Raw genomic sequence first — 16,894 nt, forward strand, 5'->3', positions numbered from 1 at the left:
TCAAAACTACATTGATTTAAGCTCAATGTTCAATTTAGCTTTGTTTTATAGCATTAGTAATACTACAAGAAAAAAAAAGATGAACTAATGCCTACCTCCCTGAGCACAGATTGTTCTAAAATCTTCAAATCAATAGTCACTGAGCATTTTAGCTCATTCAAATCAAAGAATGATAGATTCCCACTGTGCTTATCTTTTTATATTATTTTTTGCATTATTTTTAATTACTTGCTATTAGCTTCTTGCTAATATTCATAAAAGAATTATTCATAAAAGAATTTAAGAAACTGAATAGTGAAAAAAAAAGGAAAATGTTTTCAAACACTATAATAGAAGCTAAATGTTTACCAGCACAATTGAAAAGAAGAAGTCCTACTGCCACCCCAGGTCTGTGATAGCCTAAGTTATTTATTTACTAAGGAACGATCTTCAACAGTCACTTCCTTGATTCTAAGATAATAGAATCTTGGAATTCTGAAGCCAGAAGGGACCTTAAAGAAGTGGTCCTACCTCCCTTTACCTTAAAGATGAAGAAACATCAAGGAGGAAAGAGCAAAGTTGATTTGCTGATTCTAGTCAACATTCATAGTATTACATTTACCTCAAAAGCTTATTATTTAAATTATTCCCCATTTCATATGGGACTCCTCTGTAATTAGTTGGAATTCCTACGCCTTTCTCACCCTCTTAATGAAGAGACAATACTAGCAATAGGCAAGTAACTTACCACACCAGTGTTTGGAAGCAAAGTTTCTATTCAGGTCTGTTCCAATACAACGGTCGTTCTCATGGGAAGAACGGTTCTTTCTCCACATTCGATTCTAAGGAAACGAAACAGGAACAGATAACCAAGGTGGTGTTTGCAGCTCAAGGAAAGACAGGACTTATGAAGCCCAAGGGCCAGGGTTGGGTTTCCCTCCGCCACCCCCACACCTCTGTCCATCATCCTGATGCTGCCTCTGCAGCCTCCCCTGACATAACCCCCATCTTATCCAGGTCTCAGTCAGGTTCACTCCAACTAGTTCCGTTTGAACCAAACAAGATGGTCACATTTGATGAATTTTGACCTATACAAAAATAATTTTTTTCATTTGTTTCCACTAAGCTGCTTATAAACCTTCTTGTTTAATCTTGTTTCCTTTAAATTAATTTTACACACAGACTGATTTTGAGTTCCTTCAAAGAAAAGCAAAATATTTTAACTGTGTCTCAACTCCTAAGTCTGAGTCTTGAGTTTCAATGCTCTCCCTTTTTGATATGTGTGTTAATTAGTCTTTTTCTTATTTAAATGCATGCTGAAATATGTATTAATGAAGTGATATGGTGTCTGGGATTTGCTTTGAATAATAAGAGGAAGGTAAAAGTGGATGGTGGATACAGATAATACAAAGTTGGCCATGAGTTGTGTTAGGGTTTGGATCCTAATTGTCCTCCTGTGTTCCATGTGTGATAGGCTTGGTTCCCAACCTGGGGGACGATTGGGATTGGTGGAGCCTTCAGGAGGTGGGGCCTAGTGAAGAAAGTCAAGGCATTGAGTGAATGCCTGGAAGGGGATGTTGGGATTCCAGGTCTCCTCTTGCTCACTCTTTGCTTCCCAGTCACTATGAGGTAAGCAACCTTGCCCACCATATGTACCACCATGATGTTCTGCCTTGATACAGGCCCCACAGCAACAAAGCCAAGTGACCATGGACTGAAACCAGGAGCCCAAATAAACTTTTCCTTCTTTTAATTTGATTGTCTCAGGTATCTTTTCTCAGTGATGAAAAGGTAACTAACAGGAGTTGACTGTAAATTGAAGCTGTGTAATGAATACATAAGAGGTTACTATGTAATTATGTTCATTTTTATTTGTATTTAAAATTTTCCATAATAGAAATTATTATTTTTCATAATAAGACCCTTATGCTAAGATTAAGGAATTTTCTATGAATAATTCAACCTGTAATTCTCATATCCCAGGCACGTTTTGCTTTCTTCACTTTCACCTACCTTTTTCCACGTGTAGTCATAACCATCCACATTAATTACTGGCATAATGTAGAAATCCACGTGTCTCAGAAGATTGGTATACAGCTTTTCTTTTTCATAGAACTGAGTTACCTACAAATTAATTAAACCCATTTAATAACATCTCATTTAAGTTCTTCTAAATTTAAGTCTACTTTTATATGTGATTTTCTTTTATTTTTTTAAAAAATCATTTGGCATGTTTCAATTTGCAGATTTAACTTTTGGGAAGAGTATTCATTAAAAGGACTGAATTAGTGGTGGTAAATGCCCTGCATATAGTCTTCCTATTTAATGGAGGCACAAAATAGAACAATACTTTTTTTTCATTAATTAACTAATTAGTTTATTTGCAATGCTGGGGATCTAACTCAGAGGCTTGTACATGCTACCACCAAAATATATCCCCAGTCTTTAATCCATACATTCTTTAAACTTTCCTTCAAAAAACAGAAATAAGTATTTATTAAATCCCTCGACAAAGCAAAAAAACCTAAATTCAGTTCAGCTTCTCTTTTGATAATTCATATTAGTCAGTACATACACTAATCTTGTCTTGTTTCCCCCACCTGATTAGATAGTATTTTCTACATTGTCCTTAGAATTTGGTGTGAAGTTGAATGCTAGAATTGTTTTTAAATCAGTGATAGTTTTCCTAGGCACTCAATCTCAGTTCCTAATATATATATCCTCTGAACCATGTTCCTTTGTTTTAGACTCATACCCAGTTTCAAGTCATATATTTCAGCATGATCCAAGGGCATACACAAAGTCCATTCCAAGTGACCAAATATATAGGCAGGAGACCCACAGAGACAAGTTCTGCCTGGTTAAATAAATTCAACTTGTGCAAATTTTTGTCTTAAATTTTTCATCGTGGCAACATTGCTCCATTTTAATTTGTGGTTCTGTTTATAATTGTTTCCTTAAACTTTATAAAAGATATTGATAAGAGGGCTGGGGATATAGCTCAGTTGTTAGTGTCTTTGCCTCACATGCCCCAGGCCCTGGGTTCAGTCCCCAGCACCACAAAAACAACAGCAACAAAAAAACAGATATATTGGTAAGAAATGCTTTTTTCATTATTGACAAAGATTTTTAAATCCTACCTTAGCTATAGCAAAAACTGTTTCCCCTTTAAATATTTAGAATGCTATACCCATGTTTCCATTTAATAATTACAAGAGTCATTACAATTTTTTGCCAGGATAATTATTTATGAAACATGAGAGAAAGGAAAGAAAAAAATACAAGTTATTATTGTTTTACTCTACTACAGGCCAGAAATAGGAGCTGAATAAAAGGAAAGGAAATATAGAGAATGAGAAAGCCATTTTTTAAATAGTTAAGCAAGCAGTTAAATAAATTTTTGCGTTACAAATTTGTAAATTTTTCTTGGTGTCATTTTTCTGCAGGAATGTAGCATTTATCCTTAGAACAATATCAGGAGAGTCTATGACTTTCCAGTGTAATTTTAAAATGCATTTGTCATTTTAATTTTTCAATGTTTGCTGAATTTATAATAGATGTGGGATGGTGGATTTCTTTATTTGCATTGCTCTCTTTATTTTTCTACCTTTACCATTGTTTGGATGAGTCTTTCAGCAAAAAGTTCAGCTCTGAGAGATGATCAGGGTTGGCCCTGGAATTTCTTTCTGTATAGGCAGGCTCTAGACAATGGGAGAGTGAGGGCTGAAATACTCTGTACTGTGGGCACCAAGCCCTGCCTTCATGTGTAGCTGCAGTTGCCATCCCAGGAGTAGGGGAAGCTATTTTTCCTTAAAGCAATTATTGTAATACATTGACATACCAGAAAAATTCACTGTTTAAAAGTGTGAAATTCAGTGGTTTTTAGTATATTCACATAGTTATACAACCATCACCAGTATTTGATTCAGAACATTTTTATCCCCACCCTTCCACAAAACAATCCATGTGCAGGACGCAATGGTGCCCGCCTGTTATCCCAGCAGCTTGGGAGGCTGAGGGAGGAGGATGGCAAGTTCAAAGCCAGCCTCAGCAAAGGCGAGGTGTTAAGCTATTCAGTGAGACCCTGTTTCTCAATAAAACACAAAATAGGGTTGGGGATGTGGCTCAGTGGTTGAATAAGTTCAATCCCTGATACTAAAAAAAAAAAAAAAAAAAAAAAAAATCCATGCATATTAGGAATCATTCTCCTTTCTACTCCTTCCACAACTCTAGCCTTTGGCAAAAACTAGTCATCGTTTTGTGTGGATTTGCCTGTTTTGGACATTTCATATAGAATAAAATATGTAGCTTTTTGAGCGTGGCTTCTTTTGCTTAGTGTAATATTTTCAAGATTCATGTAAAATGTAGCATGAATCAATATTTCATTTCTTTTTTAAAAATTTTTTTTAATATTTATTTTTTAGGTGTAGATGGACACAACATAATGCCTTTATTTTTATGTGGTACTGAGGATTGAACCCGGGTCCCGCTTGTGCTAGGACTCTACTGCTGAGCCACAATCCCAGCCCCAATATTTCATTTCTTATCAATGCTGAATGATGTATTATGGTTTACATATGAGGTGTCCCCCCAAAACTTCTCCTTTAATAGTTCTTGTCAGAACTTTTGGTCACAGTGACAAAAAAGCTGACTAAGACAACATTCCACCACATTTTGCTTGTCTCTCATAAGTTTATGCACATTTGAGATGTCTCCACTTTTTGACTATTATGAATGGTATTCTTACTAACGTTTGTAAACTAATGTGTCTAGTTACCTCACGTATACATATGATAATTCTATACTTAACCTTTTGATGAATTTCCAAACTGTTTTCTAAAGTAGCAGCACTATTTTACAATCCCAACAACAATCAACAAGCATTACAATTTTCCTACTTTTTGTTATTATGTACCAATTGTTTTCATCTGTCTTTTTTATTTTAGCCATACTAGTGAGTTTGATGTGGTAATTCATTGTGGCTTGGATTTGCATTTTTCTAATGACTAATGATATTGAGCATCTCTTCGTGTACCATTTTAATTGGCCATTTGCCTCTCTTCTTCTCTATTCAGATTCTTTGCCCATTTTTAAATTGGGTTGTCTTTTATTGCTCATTTGGAAGAACTCTTTAAATATTTTGAGTATAATTCTTTTATCACATCTATAGTTAGCAAATTTTTTCTCCCATTCTGTGAATTGTTTTTTGATATTCTGAATGGTGTCCTTTGAAAAACTCAGAAGCTTTTGATTTTGGTAAAGTCTCATCTTTTTGTATGTCTGTGTGTGTATGTGTGTGGCTATGCTTCCTGTGTCATCTCTAATAAATCATTGCCTAATCCAAGGTCATAAAGATTTACTTCGAAGAGTTTTCTTCTATGGGTTTTATGTTTTTAGTATTTAAATTTTGGTTTCTGATGCATTTTGAGTTAATTATTATATAAGATGTGATGTAAGGGTCCAACCTCATTCCTTGGCACATGGATGTCTTTTTGGATCCCACTCATAGGCCTTATCCAGGGAGGTGGTAGTCCTGTCTAGGTGTACATTCAGAGATGAGGATCCAAAGCAAGTGGGAACTGGTGATGATCTGAGCTGCAATAGCAAGGATCTCAGGGGAGAGGTATGGCTGAAAGGAAAGACAGAGGGAAGCGTGTAACGAGGGGACTTCTCGATGCTGTTGGAGGAGAGATGGGCCCTGATACAAGGTTGACCTGAACAGAGCAGCTGAGTGGTTTTACAGCATTCTTGGGACTTCGGATATTTTCCTGACCTAGTTAAAGGGGAAAAAATTGGGGTGAACTTGGTGAATGGCTAAACCTGTGTTCCTTTTCTAGCATTCTAGAGATTAAGGACAGAATCATATACAGACAGAGGAATTCAAAAAAATTCTTAACTGTGAATAATGTTATTGCTTTTTAAAATATTTCCAGATTTGACATTTTCCCAATTATTTTTACTTCGAAAATATGAATAATCTGATTGTGCCACTAAAGTAATGTAACCTATAAAATGCTACAAAATGTATGATTCTTAGTAATCTCAACTATGGTTAAAGACATGATTTTTAAAATAACATTTCAGGTAACTTGAACATATTCATATATCTAAAAATAATTCTCCTCTTCACTGGCAATCACAGTACATATTATTTTATTTTTTCCATATTTTTATTGGTGTATTATGGTTGTACTTAATGGTATGATTTATTGTTACATATTCATACATGCACACAATATAAGACTGTAATTTGTCCAATATCATTCCCCAGTGCTAATAAAATTGTTTACTATCAACTTGCATCGGAATATTAAAGAGTTCTCCAAGCATACATTAGCCAGTGTTTTCTCATAGTATTCTGTGTATATATGTACCATTAGTTTTACATCTACAGAACAGATCACTCTTAATAAGGTAGGCGGCTGAAGGAATTATACCTGACACCCAACATATTTGTTGAAGGTATGCTTTACCAACGAGGAAGGTAATAAGTGAAATGGCAGTCCTGCTATTAACGAGAAAGAAGAAAGATGAAGATAGGCTGCCAGAGATGAGTACAAGAGGGAGTGAGTGACTAAGGGGGACAGTCACTCCCATCAGCAGGACCTGTGGCAGAGGAGGACTCCGCTTGTCTAGGGTGAGCTGTAGCTTTGTCTCTTCTGTGGTGCTAAACAATAATAACACCTCCCAACACTATAACCAATGACCATTTCACAGAGAATAGATCAGTGCATAAAGGCACATTGAATCCAGTGCATGGAAAAATTTTAAATAAGCAGTTGATATATTTTACTATTAGAAATATAGTAAGGAGTGCCATCCTCAGTCTTCACTCAATTTCTATGTCTATAGCCATTGTTCAGACTTGTCCAATGGCAATGAAGCACTTAACTCAATAGTAGGTACTATTTAGGTACCCTCTGGACCCCAGGTTTGTATTTCAGTCTAAACCTAAAGCAGTAATTGAAATATCAAATTCCACAGGGGTAGTAGGGTGCTGATTACGTGCACCAAACAATATACCGGATGATAGAAACACACACAAAAATGACCTTAGGAGTAGTTTCTGCCTTCAAAAAGCTAACAGTTGGAAGAGAAAGAGCAGCAATGCTGTAGGTATTATAATAAATGCCAGGATATACAAGATGGCTCAAAAGAAGGATAATTAATTCTGGGGTGTGTAGGATTGAAACTCCTGAAGAGCAGGTTAAGAGGAAGGGAAGGAGGAGCAAGGATTGAGGATTCAGGTGAGTGAGTGGTTTGTGATGTGACCCCAAACAGTTATTAAAAAAATACTGGAAAGGAGGTGATAAATTGGAAAAAATGTCTATATTCTTGGGCAGGATATCTACTAAAGTTTAAAAAAAAGCATGCATAGCACCTATAAGAAATAAGAGGAGCAGAAGAGGAAATTAAATCAGATTAAATGGCTTCTTCCTTTTCACTGTCTGGGGCCATATTGTAGATATAAGGATCAGGGAGAACATTCTTTCTGATGTTCAGAAGATGGTCTTGGGAGAAATTCACTAAACCAGAGTTGAGGGGAGGTTTGGTAATGCAGAAAGAATTCAAGGAGGCAAGAAGATGGGTTGATAGATGGATCTCACACTCAAATTTTAAAATGACAGCAAGGGCTTGGGAGGAATTAAGAACTACAAACCAGGTTCCAGGAGATTATCTAGAAGCTATTAGATGGTAACAACAAGAAAAATTAAGGGTGGTGTGACCAGATATTGAACTTCAAGGGAGAAAGAAAACAATGGTGACATTAGGATGGGAGTGTGGACCCACTCTTCCTGGCCACTTGGCACCTGATAATGTGAAAGAACAGCTCTTGGACTTGGTAGAGCTGAGGTAGTGACCTTAGCAAGTCATGCATCAGCAAAAGTAAGGAGGGGAAGAGAGAATTTCATGAAGTCCCTGATATTGGAAGTACCAACCTGGTGTGTGGTTAGATGAGAGATCTCCATGGCAGAGGTCTGGAGGGAGGTTAGTAGTGAGAAAATCCAGTTGGTATAGAGAGTACTGAGCACATATTCACTGGGCTCCTATGATGTCCCTGCCCTTGTGCTGGGTTTTGGCTGTGACACTATAAACATGCACCTGCCAGTCTCCACCACCACCTCTGCAGAAATAGAAAGGATCTGAATTTGACCTCCTGAGAATGAATGAGAGGTACACAGAGAGATGATGCACCTCAAGTTTCCATAAGTGTTCTACAACCCTCACTGAGGCTGGCCTATATGATTTTTGCAACCTTTATTGAATTATGGAAGGGAGAGATTTAAAAGCTAAGACTTCAGTTCACCTCTGAGCTTACTGATTTTTAGAAGTAAAAAGCTATTAAAAATCTTGAAGCCAAATATTTTATTTTACTTTTCCTCCTACAATGTTTTGAACCATTGTGATATGGTCAAAACATTGTCAGATGATCTGGATTAGTTTGAGGTAGGCTAGGATGAAACTACTTAAATGTCCAGTCAATAGAATTTATTGACTATAGGCCATAAAAATCTGGATTATACTGTCATGGCAAAATACTTGACTGTGAGATCATTGAGCTGTATCTTGTTCCCTGTTGTATCCCCAGGGTCTAGCCTCTCATGGTCAATTTATAAGTATTTTCAGAATAAATAAGTTAATCTTACAAAGATTCAGCAAGTGGGTAGAGCAGAGGCTAGGATGTGTAACAGGAAGGAAAGGTATCATGTTAAGAAAGGCAGCAATTAGGGATAATTTTTACCAACATGAATTAGAGTTTCTTTCTAGCCCTTGTCAGATTCATCAATAGGATAAAAAATCAATGTTTTTTCTCTCTTTCTTGTACCTCTCTCCACTAATTACTGCTCCCATCATTAAAATTGCCTAATTTGGGTGAGGCTCAAGATTATCCAAGGACTAATCCCCTTTGATCCAGGTAGTGCCAGTGGTGATTGGAAAGTTCTTGGTGGACTCAGGGATACTGCAGTTACCATCTGTGCAGAAGGGAAGATGCTAAGGCAAGTGAACATGGGTAAAGGTGTTGGCATTTTTTAAGATCCAGTGGGGGCAGAAATAGCTTTACATTTTGGGGGTGGGTACTAAGATTGAACCCAGGAGCACTTAATCACTGAGCCATATCCTCAGCCCTTTTTTATGTTTTATTTAGAGACAGGGCCTTACTGAATTGCTTAGGGCCTTACTATATTGCTGAAGCTAGCTTTGAACTCGCAATCCTCCTACCTCAGCCTCCCAAGCTGCTGGGATTATAGGCATGCATCATCACACCCAGCATAGCTTTATTTTTTGATGTACCTCATTTGTTAAGACAGATCTCAGTGGCAGTCTCTTAATTTCTCAGCTCATCTATTTTCTGTTACTGGTATTTGTGAACACAAAGACTGTGATAACAATAATCAGAAAGATACATATTTTGATGTATTTTCCAGTGTCACGATCTTGTGTGTAAATCAATACAGGCGAGCGTATCTATTTTATAGAATTTGAAGCATAAGTTTTACTGTTCATTTGGAAGATTTCATTTTAATTATGGAAGATTATATTCATTCTGTGTTTTACTTTTTTGGCACACTATTAGTCTTACATATGTCTTTTTAAAAATATTTTTTATTTTAGTTGTCAATGGACCTTTACTTTATTTGTTTACATATGGTGCTGAGAATCAAACCCAGTGCTTCACACATGCTAGGCAAGTGCTATACCACTGAGCTACAACCCCAACCCTATATATGGCTTTTTTTGATGGCAATCTCTTCATCAGGGACATAATTCCCTATTATGACATATGGAAAAATATTATCTGCCCTATGAGCGTATGATTTATGCTCACTTCTCTAGGGCAGAGTGTGGCAAAAGATATTCATATTACAATTCAGACAGAAGGAGGAGGAGGAGGAGGGGGAGGAGGAGGAGGAGGAGAAAAAAGAGGAAAAAAATTGGGATCCGACTTAGATAATTGTTTCAGACATTTCTTCTACTTAGTAAACAATACAACCAGCATTCTATTTTTTTTTTTAGTTATTTTCTAATATTCACCTCTGGATAAAAATGTAGGAAGGAAAAGATCAACAATCTTAAGGGTGATTTAAATGCTTGAAATGACAGTTCTCAAAGAGAAGGTTCATACAGGTCACTTGGTAAGCTTGGAGCATCCTAGCTTTCAAGCCTCACTTGCAGATTTTGAGTCGCGAATTCTGGGATGTGATCTGGAAAAATGCATTTTACTTACAGCCCAGTTGATTCTGACACCTGTGATCTTGGACCTATATTTAGAAACCTTGGCATAAGGGGACGGGAAGACTTACGTAGCCGATGAACCACAAGCAGAAAGCAGGAGAGATCCATTCTCTGGCATGCATTCCACAGTCAATCCATATGGCATTTTTGGCTGTTTGTTCTTTTCCAGAAACCTGCTCAAAGAAACCCCAAAAATGTAAGCTTCAGTATGATAACTTTCACCTCTATAGTGATAATAGATAATTTTCAAGGGAAATTTAAAAGCCAGAGAGATTAAGAGATGTTAGCTAGTGGTCACAGTAATGACACCAAATCAGGTCTGGGGATTGAAACTCAAACTCTTGATTTAAAGCAAAATTTATTCCCCTGGCCTCACATTACCTAGCAGAGCTGCATGTGGAAGTGTGGAAGCAGAGGACAGAGAAAGAGTAACTTGGGGCCATATCTTCAAGCTTCCTTAGAGATCAGGGAGGGTGTATTGAGTGGGCAGCCTTTTGCTGGAGGCATAGAGACTCACCCAAGGAAGAAACTCCCTCACCATTGTCCCTAGAGGGCACACTTTCCACATGTAAACTATTTCTCCATTTCACACAGGAAGATGCACACATCTATCTTCACATAAGCTGATACCAACAGGTCAAGGGACAGCGCTTTGTTCAGATTGATAGCACGGCAGACGGGCACAAGCTACGAACTCTCTGGAATTAGAATTCTCAACCTTTTCTCAAGGATGTCTTCAGAAGAGTTCTCAACAACACCTCCCAAATTAATCATAATTTATTCGATTTGAAAAATTAATTACAATATAAAATTTGGGGGGTATGGAGTGAAAGGGAAAGAGTGTTGTAAAAATCTAACAAAGATGTAGACTTATAATTTTAGAACAAGAAAATAAGAGTTAAATGTTCCCATCTGGAGCACTCCAGGAGGGTTTTTTGTAACCTGCAACTACGGTAGCCAATGAGAAAGTAAAATGGCCACTAAAGGTTAAAACATATAGTCAAACAGAGTTACCCAGCTAATTCAATCTGTGTACTGTCAAGAAAATCCAGAATTACCCAGATTAGTTGCCTTACTTGATCTTTCTATCTTCATTGGAAATATGGAGGAACCCTACAGACTCACATTGTGTAAAATCCTTGGTCAAGTATGAGGAGGACTAAAGACCCTGGATGCATGCCTTTCCAACTTGTTTGTTTTTTTTTTTGGTGGGGGGGTTTCCAGACATTCAGATTCAAAGAAGTACACGCAACGTGGCTGAAATAAGCACCATTGGTGGATATGCATATGATTATGTGGATCTAATCTGATTGACTGGCTTCACCACTAAAAGGACTCAACATTGCACAGACCTGCCTTAAGTTTGCACTGTAAGCTCTTTTCAGAGACAGATTGCAATCGAGAAATTCTAACACAAAGTCTTATCTTCTTTGGATGATTGAAGAGGCTCACCAATCTCTATTGTGGGTAAATTTGATATTGCTAAAGCAAATGTACTTTTCCAGTGATCATATTTTTTTCAGAGTCTCTTTAATTTTTTTTAAGGGAGAGAGTGGTAGAAGACAGAAATGCAGAGTTAAAAACTGTATGAGTCAGGTATTATTATGGTCATAGCTCCTAAAATTCCCCCAGTGGCTACATTCACTGACCTTTACTAAAACCAATTTATTCAAGAGAGAAAACGCCTGATCTGTGGTGCGATGGGTCAATTATATTATCTCCCATGAGATTTTGCAACTAAAAATAACCAAATGGATGGTGAATGGAGCGTAAAACTTCACGTTCATTAGAATGGATCATCATTTTATCATTGCCCTTGTTCCTATCTTTCCCTGCGTTTGGTTGTTCAGCTCTTACTTTTGTTTAAAAAGTTGGAATAATGTTTGTGCAATAACAGACTTCACTCTTGCTCACTCTCTTTTCTTCTGTGTCTGTTTTTCTCAGACCGTGTCAGTCAGTATGAGGTGGCAGTGGCATATATAAAATCAAGACTTGAAAAATAATCTAGGCCACTTCCTTCATTGTATGAAGGTGGGTGACGAATCCCATGTAAAGTTAAACAGCTTACTAACATCACACAAACACAAAACTTATTCTAGAACTGGGGTTTTCCCTCTTACATCATTAAGACATCATTAAAGGAAAAGATTTAATGGTAATAACAAACTCCTAAATAGCTGGATATTAGAGCTAGGAACAATTGAGATACAAATATTTCTAGAATGCAAAGAAAAAAGGATCCTAGTTATAACAAACACTGCCGGAGAACTCATCCCCCCTTCAAGTTGAAAGATCAGTGACTTTTCTTACAACATACCTTTAAAACATACAGTGGGTACTTCTCATATGAGGATCCAATGTGGATTTTTTTAAGCATCTTAGGATGCCGCTCAGTTATAACTTCTATCCAAGAATAGATCTGTTCAAGCAGAAGCCACAGGTTAGTTACAGGGCGCGTTTAAAGTATTTCCTGACCAAAGGACGAAGACAACTTCTTCAGAGAAAGGAGATTCCTCTAAAACTTTTGTATATGGAAGAAACGAGGAACTAAAGCACTTGGAATGAGATGTTTCTTCTTCTATTTAGAAAAATTAATAAAATTAAAGTTTTGATCAATGCTGAGTTTAGAGAAAGAGTAAAAAAGTACTGAGAAATGAATGGCAACATAGGAAAAATTAATCTGTCCTGTACAACCTCTAAAAGTTACCTTTATAGGCTCATCATGTTGAGTCCCTGCCTCTGTGTATGAGACCCTCTTGCCATTCACTCAAGAGTTCATGTTTACATAAGACTTAAAATAAATAAATTTGCTCTTCCAGGTGAAGGGAGCCTGAGGCACTGTGTTTACCCAGCACAAATAGCAGTATCACCGTTTCCCACTGAACTGCACAAGCACAGTGAGGTTGGTGGACTGGCAAGAGGCAAAGATGAGGAGAGTGTGGAGAAAAACAACTTTCCTTCTGGAAAAGTCATTTGATTCGGGACCTCCCTCCCAGGCTGTAGTACACCTGTATTTCAGTTTTTGTCAAGATCATCGTTGGAGGGAAAAGAAAAAGAAATTCTAGAGCTGCTCCTGCTTCTGAAATGGGAATGGTCAAGCCTTGGCTTTGTCTCTGGGAATTTTTCTAGAGAGGATTTCAAGTAGCAATCCTACTTGATGAGAACTGGAGCCACTGACTTTCCATAAGTGGTATGTGTGAGTGACTGTCCCCAAGCTGAGAATGAAGAGACCCTTGGAATTCCTGCTTGCTGCCACATACTGACACTCTCAGTGTCTGGGGTGTCCAAAATTAAACCAGCAAGGATGTCTTCATTGGAATTCCACTTCCTGCGTTACTCTTCTAGGTATGAATACACCTAAGAGGACTACTACCTGATATTAACTTATACTATAGCTTTGATAGCTCAGTGAAATTCTTCCAATAGGGGGAGGTTGCATTGTATAAAGTCAACTTTACTGGCAAATGTCACTCATTTCACATTCTAACCTGGGATAATGAAGGAAACAGTCTTTGATGAACTCTTTGCTCTTGTCATTTGCTTTAAGAAGTATTTTCTGGCTGTTAAATATTGATGTTTCTCACTCCAGTGAATTACTTAAATTTTTCTGATGTGACCAAAGAAATCTTCCTGCCTATCAGATCATCTTGTGAGTAGGGCTGATGAAAAGATCACCATGGAAAGGGAAAGAAAGACTCAGAGGAATTACCTTAGAGCAAGATCACCATGGTTTCTATAAAAGGATTAGAAGTATGTGAAGGCAGGAGAGAAGTCCCAAACATTGTCTGCAATGTCATGGGGATGGATTGATGATGTCCTTCAAATTCATGTTAAAGCCCTAAACTTGGTACCTTGGAAAGTGATTGAATTTGGAGATAGGATTATGTTAAAGTGAGACCCTTAGAGTGGGCTCTGATCCAATCTGATTGGTGTCCTTAGAAGAAGAGGAGATAAGGACAGAAAGAGTCGCCAGGGATGTAGATACATAGAGAAGTAGCTGTCTGCACACAAGGAGAGAGGCCTCAGAAGAAACCAGGCCTGCCAGCATCCTGGTCTGGGACTTCCAGCCTCCAGAACAGTGAGCAAATACATTTCTATTGTTCAAATCACACTGTGTATCTTGTCCAGGAATCCCTAGCAGATGAACACAGTTGTATACTTAGTATCTCTTTTCATGTCATTCCAACTCTTTCTTCAGGATATGGAAACATAACTTTTTAAAATAAAATAATTAAAAATATATTTTTGGAAGTATTTGAAAATGCTTCTGTTTAAGGCATCCTCTTTTCCCATGACACTCAGCACAACAGTGACACTTTCACCTTCTGCATTTTGAAAACCATGTCTTTCTAGCCTCTCTGCTTCAAGTTTGTTATGTACTGCTGTTGACAGGCCAGAGGGAAGCGGCCTATGTGGAATAGTACAGAGTACGAGAGGTAAAGGAGCAGATGCAATTTTAAGATCCCCATCCATCAGCCAGGCATATGGATTCTAGAAGCAGACTGAATTCTGGTTTAACTAACTGGAAAGCAGCAGATGTACTTAAAGATTAAATACAAAATTGATTTTTATTACCCAAGTCTTAGACGTCTTAAAAACATGGATGTGATCCCTAAAAGTTTCTGGGCACCTAGTCAAAAATGATTTAAAAAAACAACCAAACCTATATTAGGCAATATAGCAGTATGCTCCTAAGAAAGACCAAGAGTGATCAAGGTGTTTTATTATAGTGTATAAAAAAAGAAAATTCTTTGAGGTATTTACTCTTTAACTAACAAATATGGATAAAGGACTCTTAATGCACTATGGGAAAGCAGCTGAGGGAAGTGAACGTGAGAAACAGTTTCAGATTTCCTCTAGAAAGACTGGAGCCTGGAAGTACTAATAGAACAGAAATCCAGTTTCTTAAAGGTTAAAACAGGAATTTATGATTATGATTATTACAGTTAGTTTAAACAGTTTCCTCAGGGGAATAAAATACATTTATTTATACTGTATTAACTATAAACGAATATATTGCTTTCATCAGTGAGGTAATCTGGCAAGTATTCTGGTGATTTTTTTTTTTTTTTTTTTTGTGGCTGTTTCAATCAAAAGGTTCTATGCTTTATTTTCCATTGTTCTTTAGCAATGGTATTTCTAGGACCTAAAAATACTTTTAACTGTGGACCAACATCTTACCAAGAGGCAGTTTACCAAATAGGATGCAATCTTCCCAGGAAGATATCTCAAAACAATGAGTTACCATCATATAATGAACCTTAAGTGTGCTTTTCTTTTCTTTTAACTTCTTCCACCAATTCTGATTTGCTGATAGTTGCTAGCAATGCAGGTTAAATGAAAACAGGAACATTGGAGAGCGAGTGCAGCGATGACTTACTTCATTGAGTGAGTGATACTGTTCATAGTATGAGGAGGAGGCCCGGGGGCTGACTGTGTCATTGGAAGTCTGCTGTCGAATAAGATCTTCCACATCCTCCATCAAGATGCTAGGTGAGGAAACACAGGGTGAGCTGGTTGTCAAACAGAACACTGACCTTCCGACTTGGCCCTCTGCAGGCACGGTAGGTGAGTATGGGGAGAGATTGCTAAGGAATCTAATGAACAGTTCATGGGGTATAAAATACCCCCATCTGCCATTCACAGACGCTTTCAGCAGAGCTTGCGTGGGCACTGGAAAGAAAGCAGCTTCTATAATTGCATGGTTTCTGGACCTCCAAAACCTCACCTTTTCCCACCAATATCTATCTTTCCTTCCTTCCTTCCTTCCTTCCTTTCTTTTTTCTTCCTTTTTTTGACCGGGGGTTAAAGGGGGGGGATTAACCATTGAGCCATGTCCCCAGCCCCCCCTTTTTTGTTTGTCTATTTCACAGCCCTTTAAAATATTTTATTTAGAGGCAGAGTCTCTGGCTGAGTTGCTTAGGGCCTAGCTAAATTGCTGAGGCTGGCTTTGAACTAGGGATACTCCTGCCTTAGCCTCCCCAGCCGCTGGGATTACAGGCGTGCACCACCGTGCCCTGCTCTACATTTCTTTTTTTCCTTTGGGGATTGAACTCAAGGCATTCAACCACTGAGCCCCAACCCCAGCCCTATTTTGTATTTTATTTACAGACAGGGTCTCATTGAGTTGCTTAGTGCCTCGCTATTGTTGAGGCTGACTTTGAACTGGATCCTGCCTCAGCCTCCAGAGCTGCTAGGATTATTGGCGGGCGCCACCGCCCAGATCTACATTTCTTGATTGCAATTTGTCAGTGTCTTTTATGTGAATATACAATTGTAATATCCCCTACTGTTTTCAGTTAAGGATCAAAGAGAAGCAGAATACCTTTCCTTCTTGTTTTTCATTAACATGTGCCAGATGTTTTGTTGCCAAAGTTGACCCAAATGTCTTGAGAAATAGAAGTATAGGAAAAGAAAAGATATGGAAAAGGATCTTGCTTCATCTATCACCTAGACAAACACGTGAACTGAATTAAAGCATTCTATCACCTGGGATGGACGGTTTGAAATTAGCTATCACGTTAATAAAGCCTTCTCTACTTTTATTTAAAGATTTATATATATATATTTTTTGGTTAGACACAACACCTTTATTTTATTTATTTAATTTTATATGGTGCTGAGGATCGAACCCAGGGCCTCGCGCATGCCAGGCAAGCGCTCTACCACTGAGCCACAA

The 16,894-nt window shown here is 37.7% G+C and overlaps 1 protein-coding gene across 1 annotated transcript in view; it reads right to left on the reverse strand.

The window, feature by feature from the left end:
- Positions 1-16,894, reverse strand: part of Cpb2 (carboxypeptidase B2) — a 36,701-nt gene that overhangs the window by 10,514 nt on the left and 9,293 nt on the right. The window contains 5 exon segments of the mRNA XM_071611743.1: positions 728-821; positions 1,993-2,103; positions 10,284-10,388; positions 12,533-12,634; positions 15,596-15,704. Of these exon segments, the coding sequence (XP_071467844.1) occupies positions 728-821; positions 1,993-2,103; positions 10,284-10,388; positions 12,533-12,634; positions 15,596-15,704 (521 nt within the window).

This window comes from Marmota flaviventris, chromosome 4, assembly GCF_047511675.1.
Source record: "Marmota flaviventris isolate mMarFla1 chromosome 4, mMarFla1.hap1, whole genome shotgun sequence".
NCBI lineage: Eukaryota > Metazoa > Chordata > Mammalia > Rodentia > Sciuridae > Marmota > Marmota flaviventris.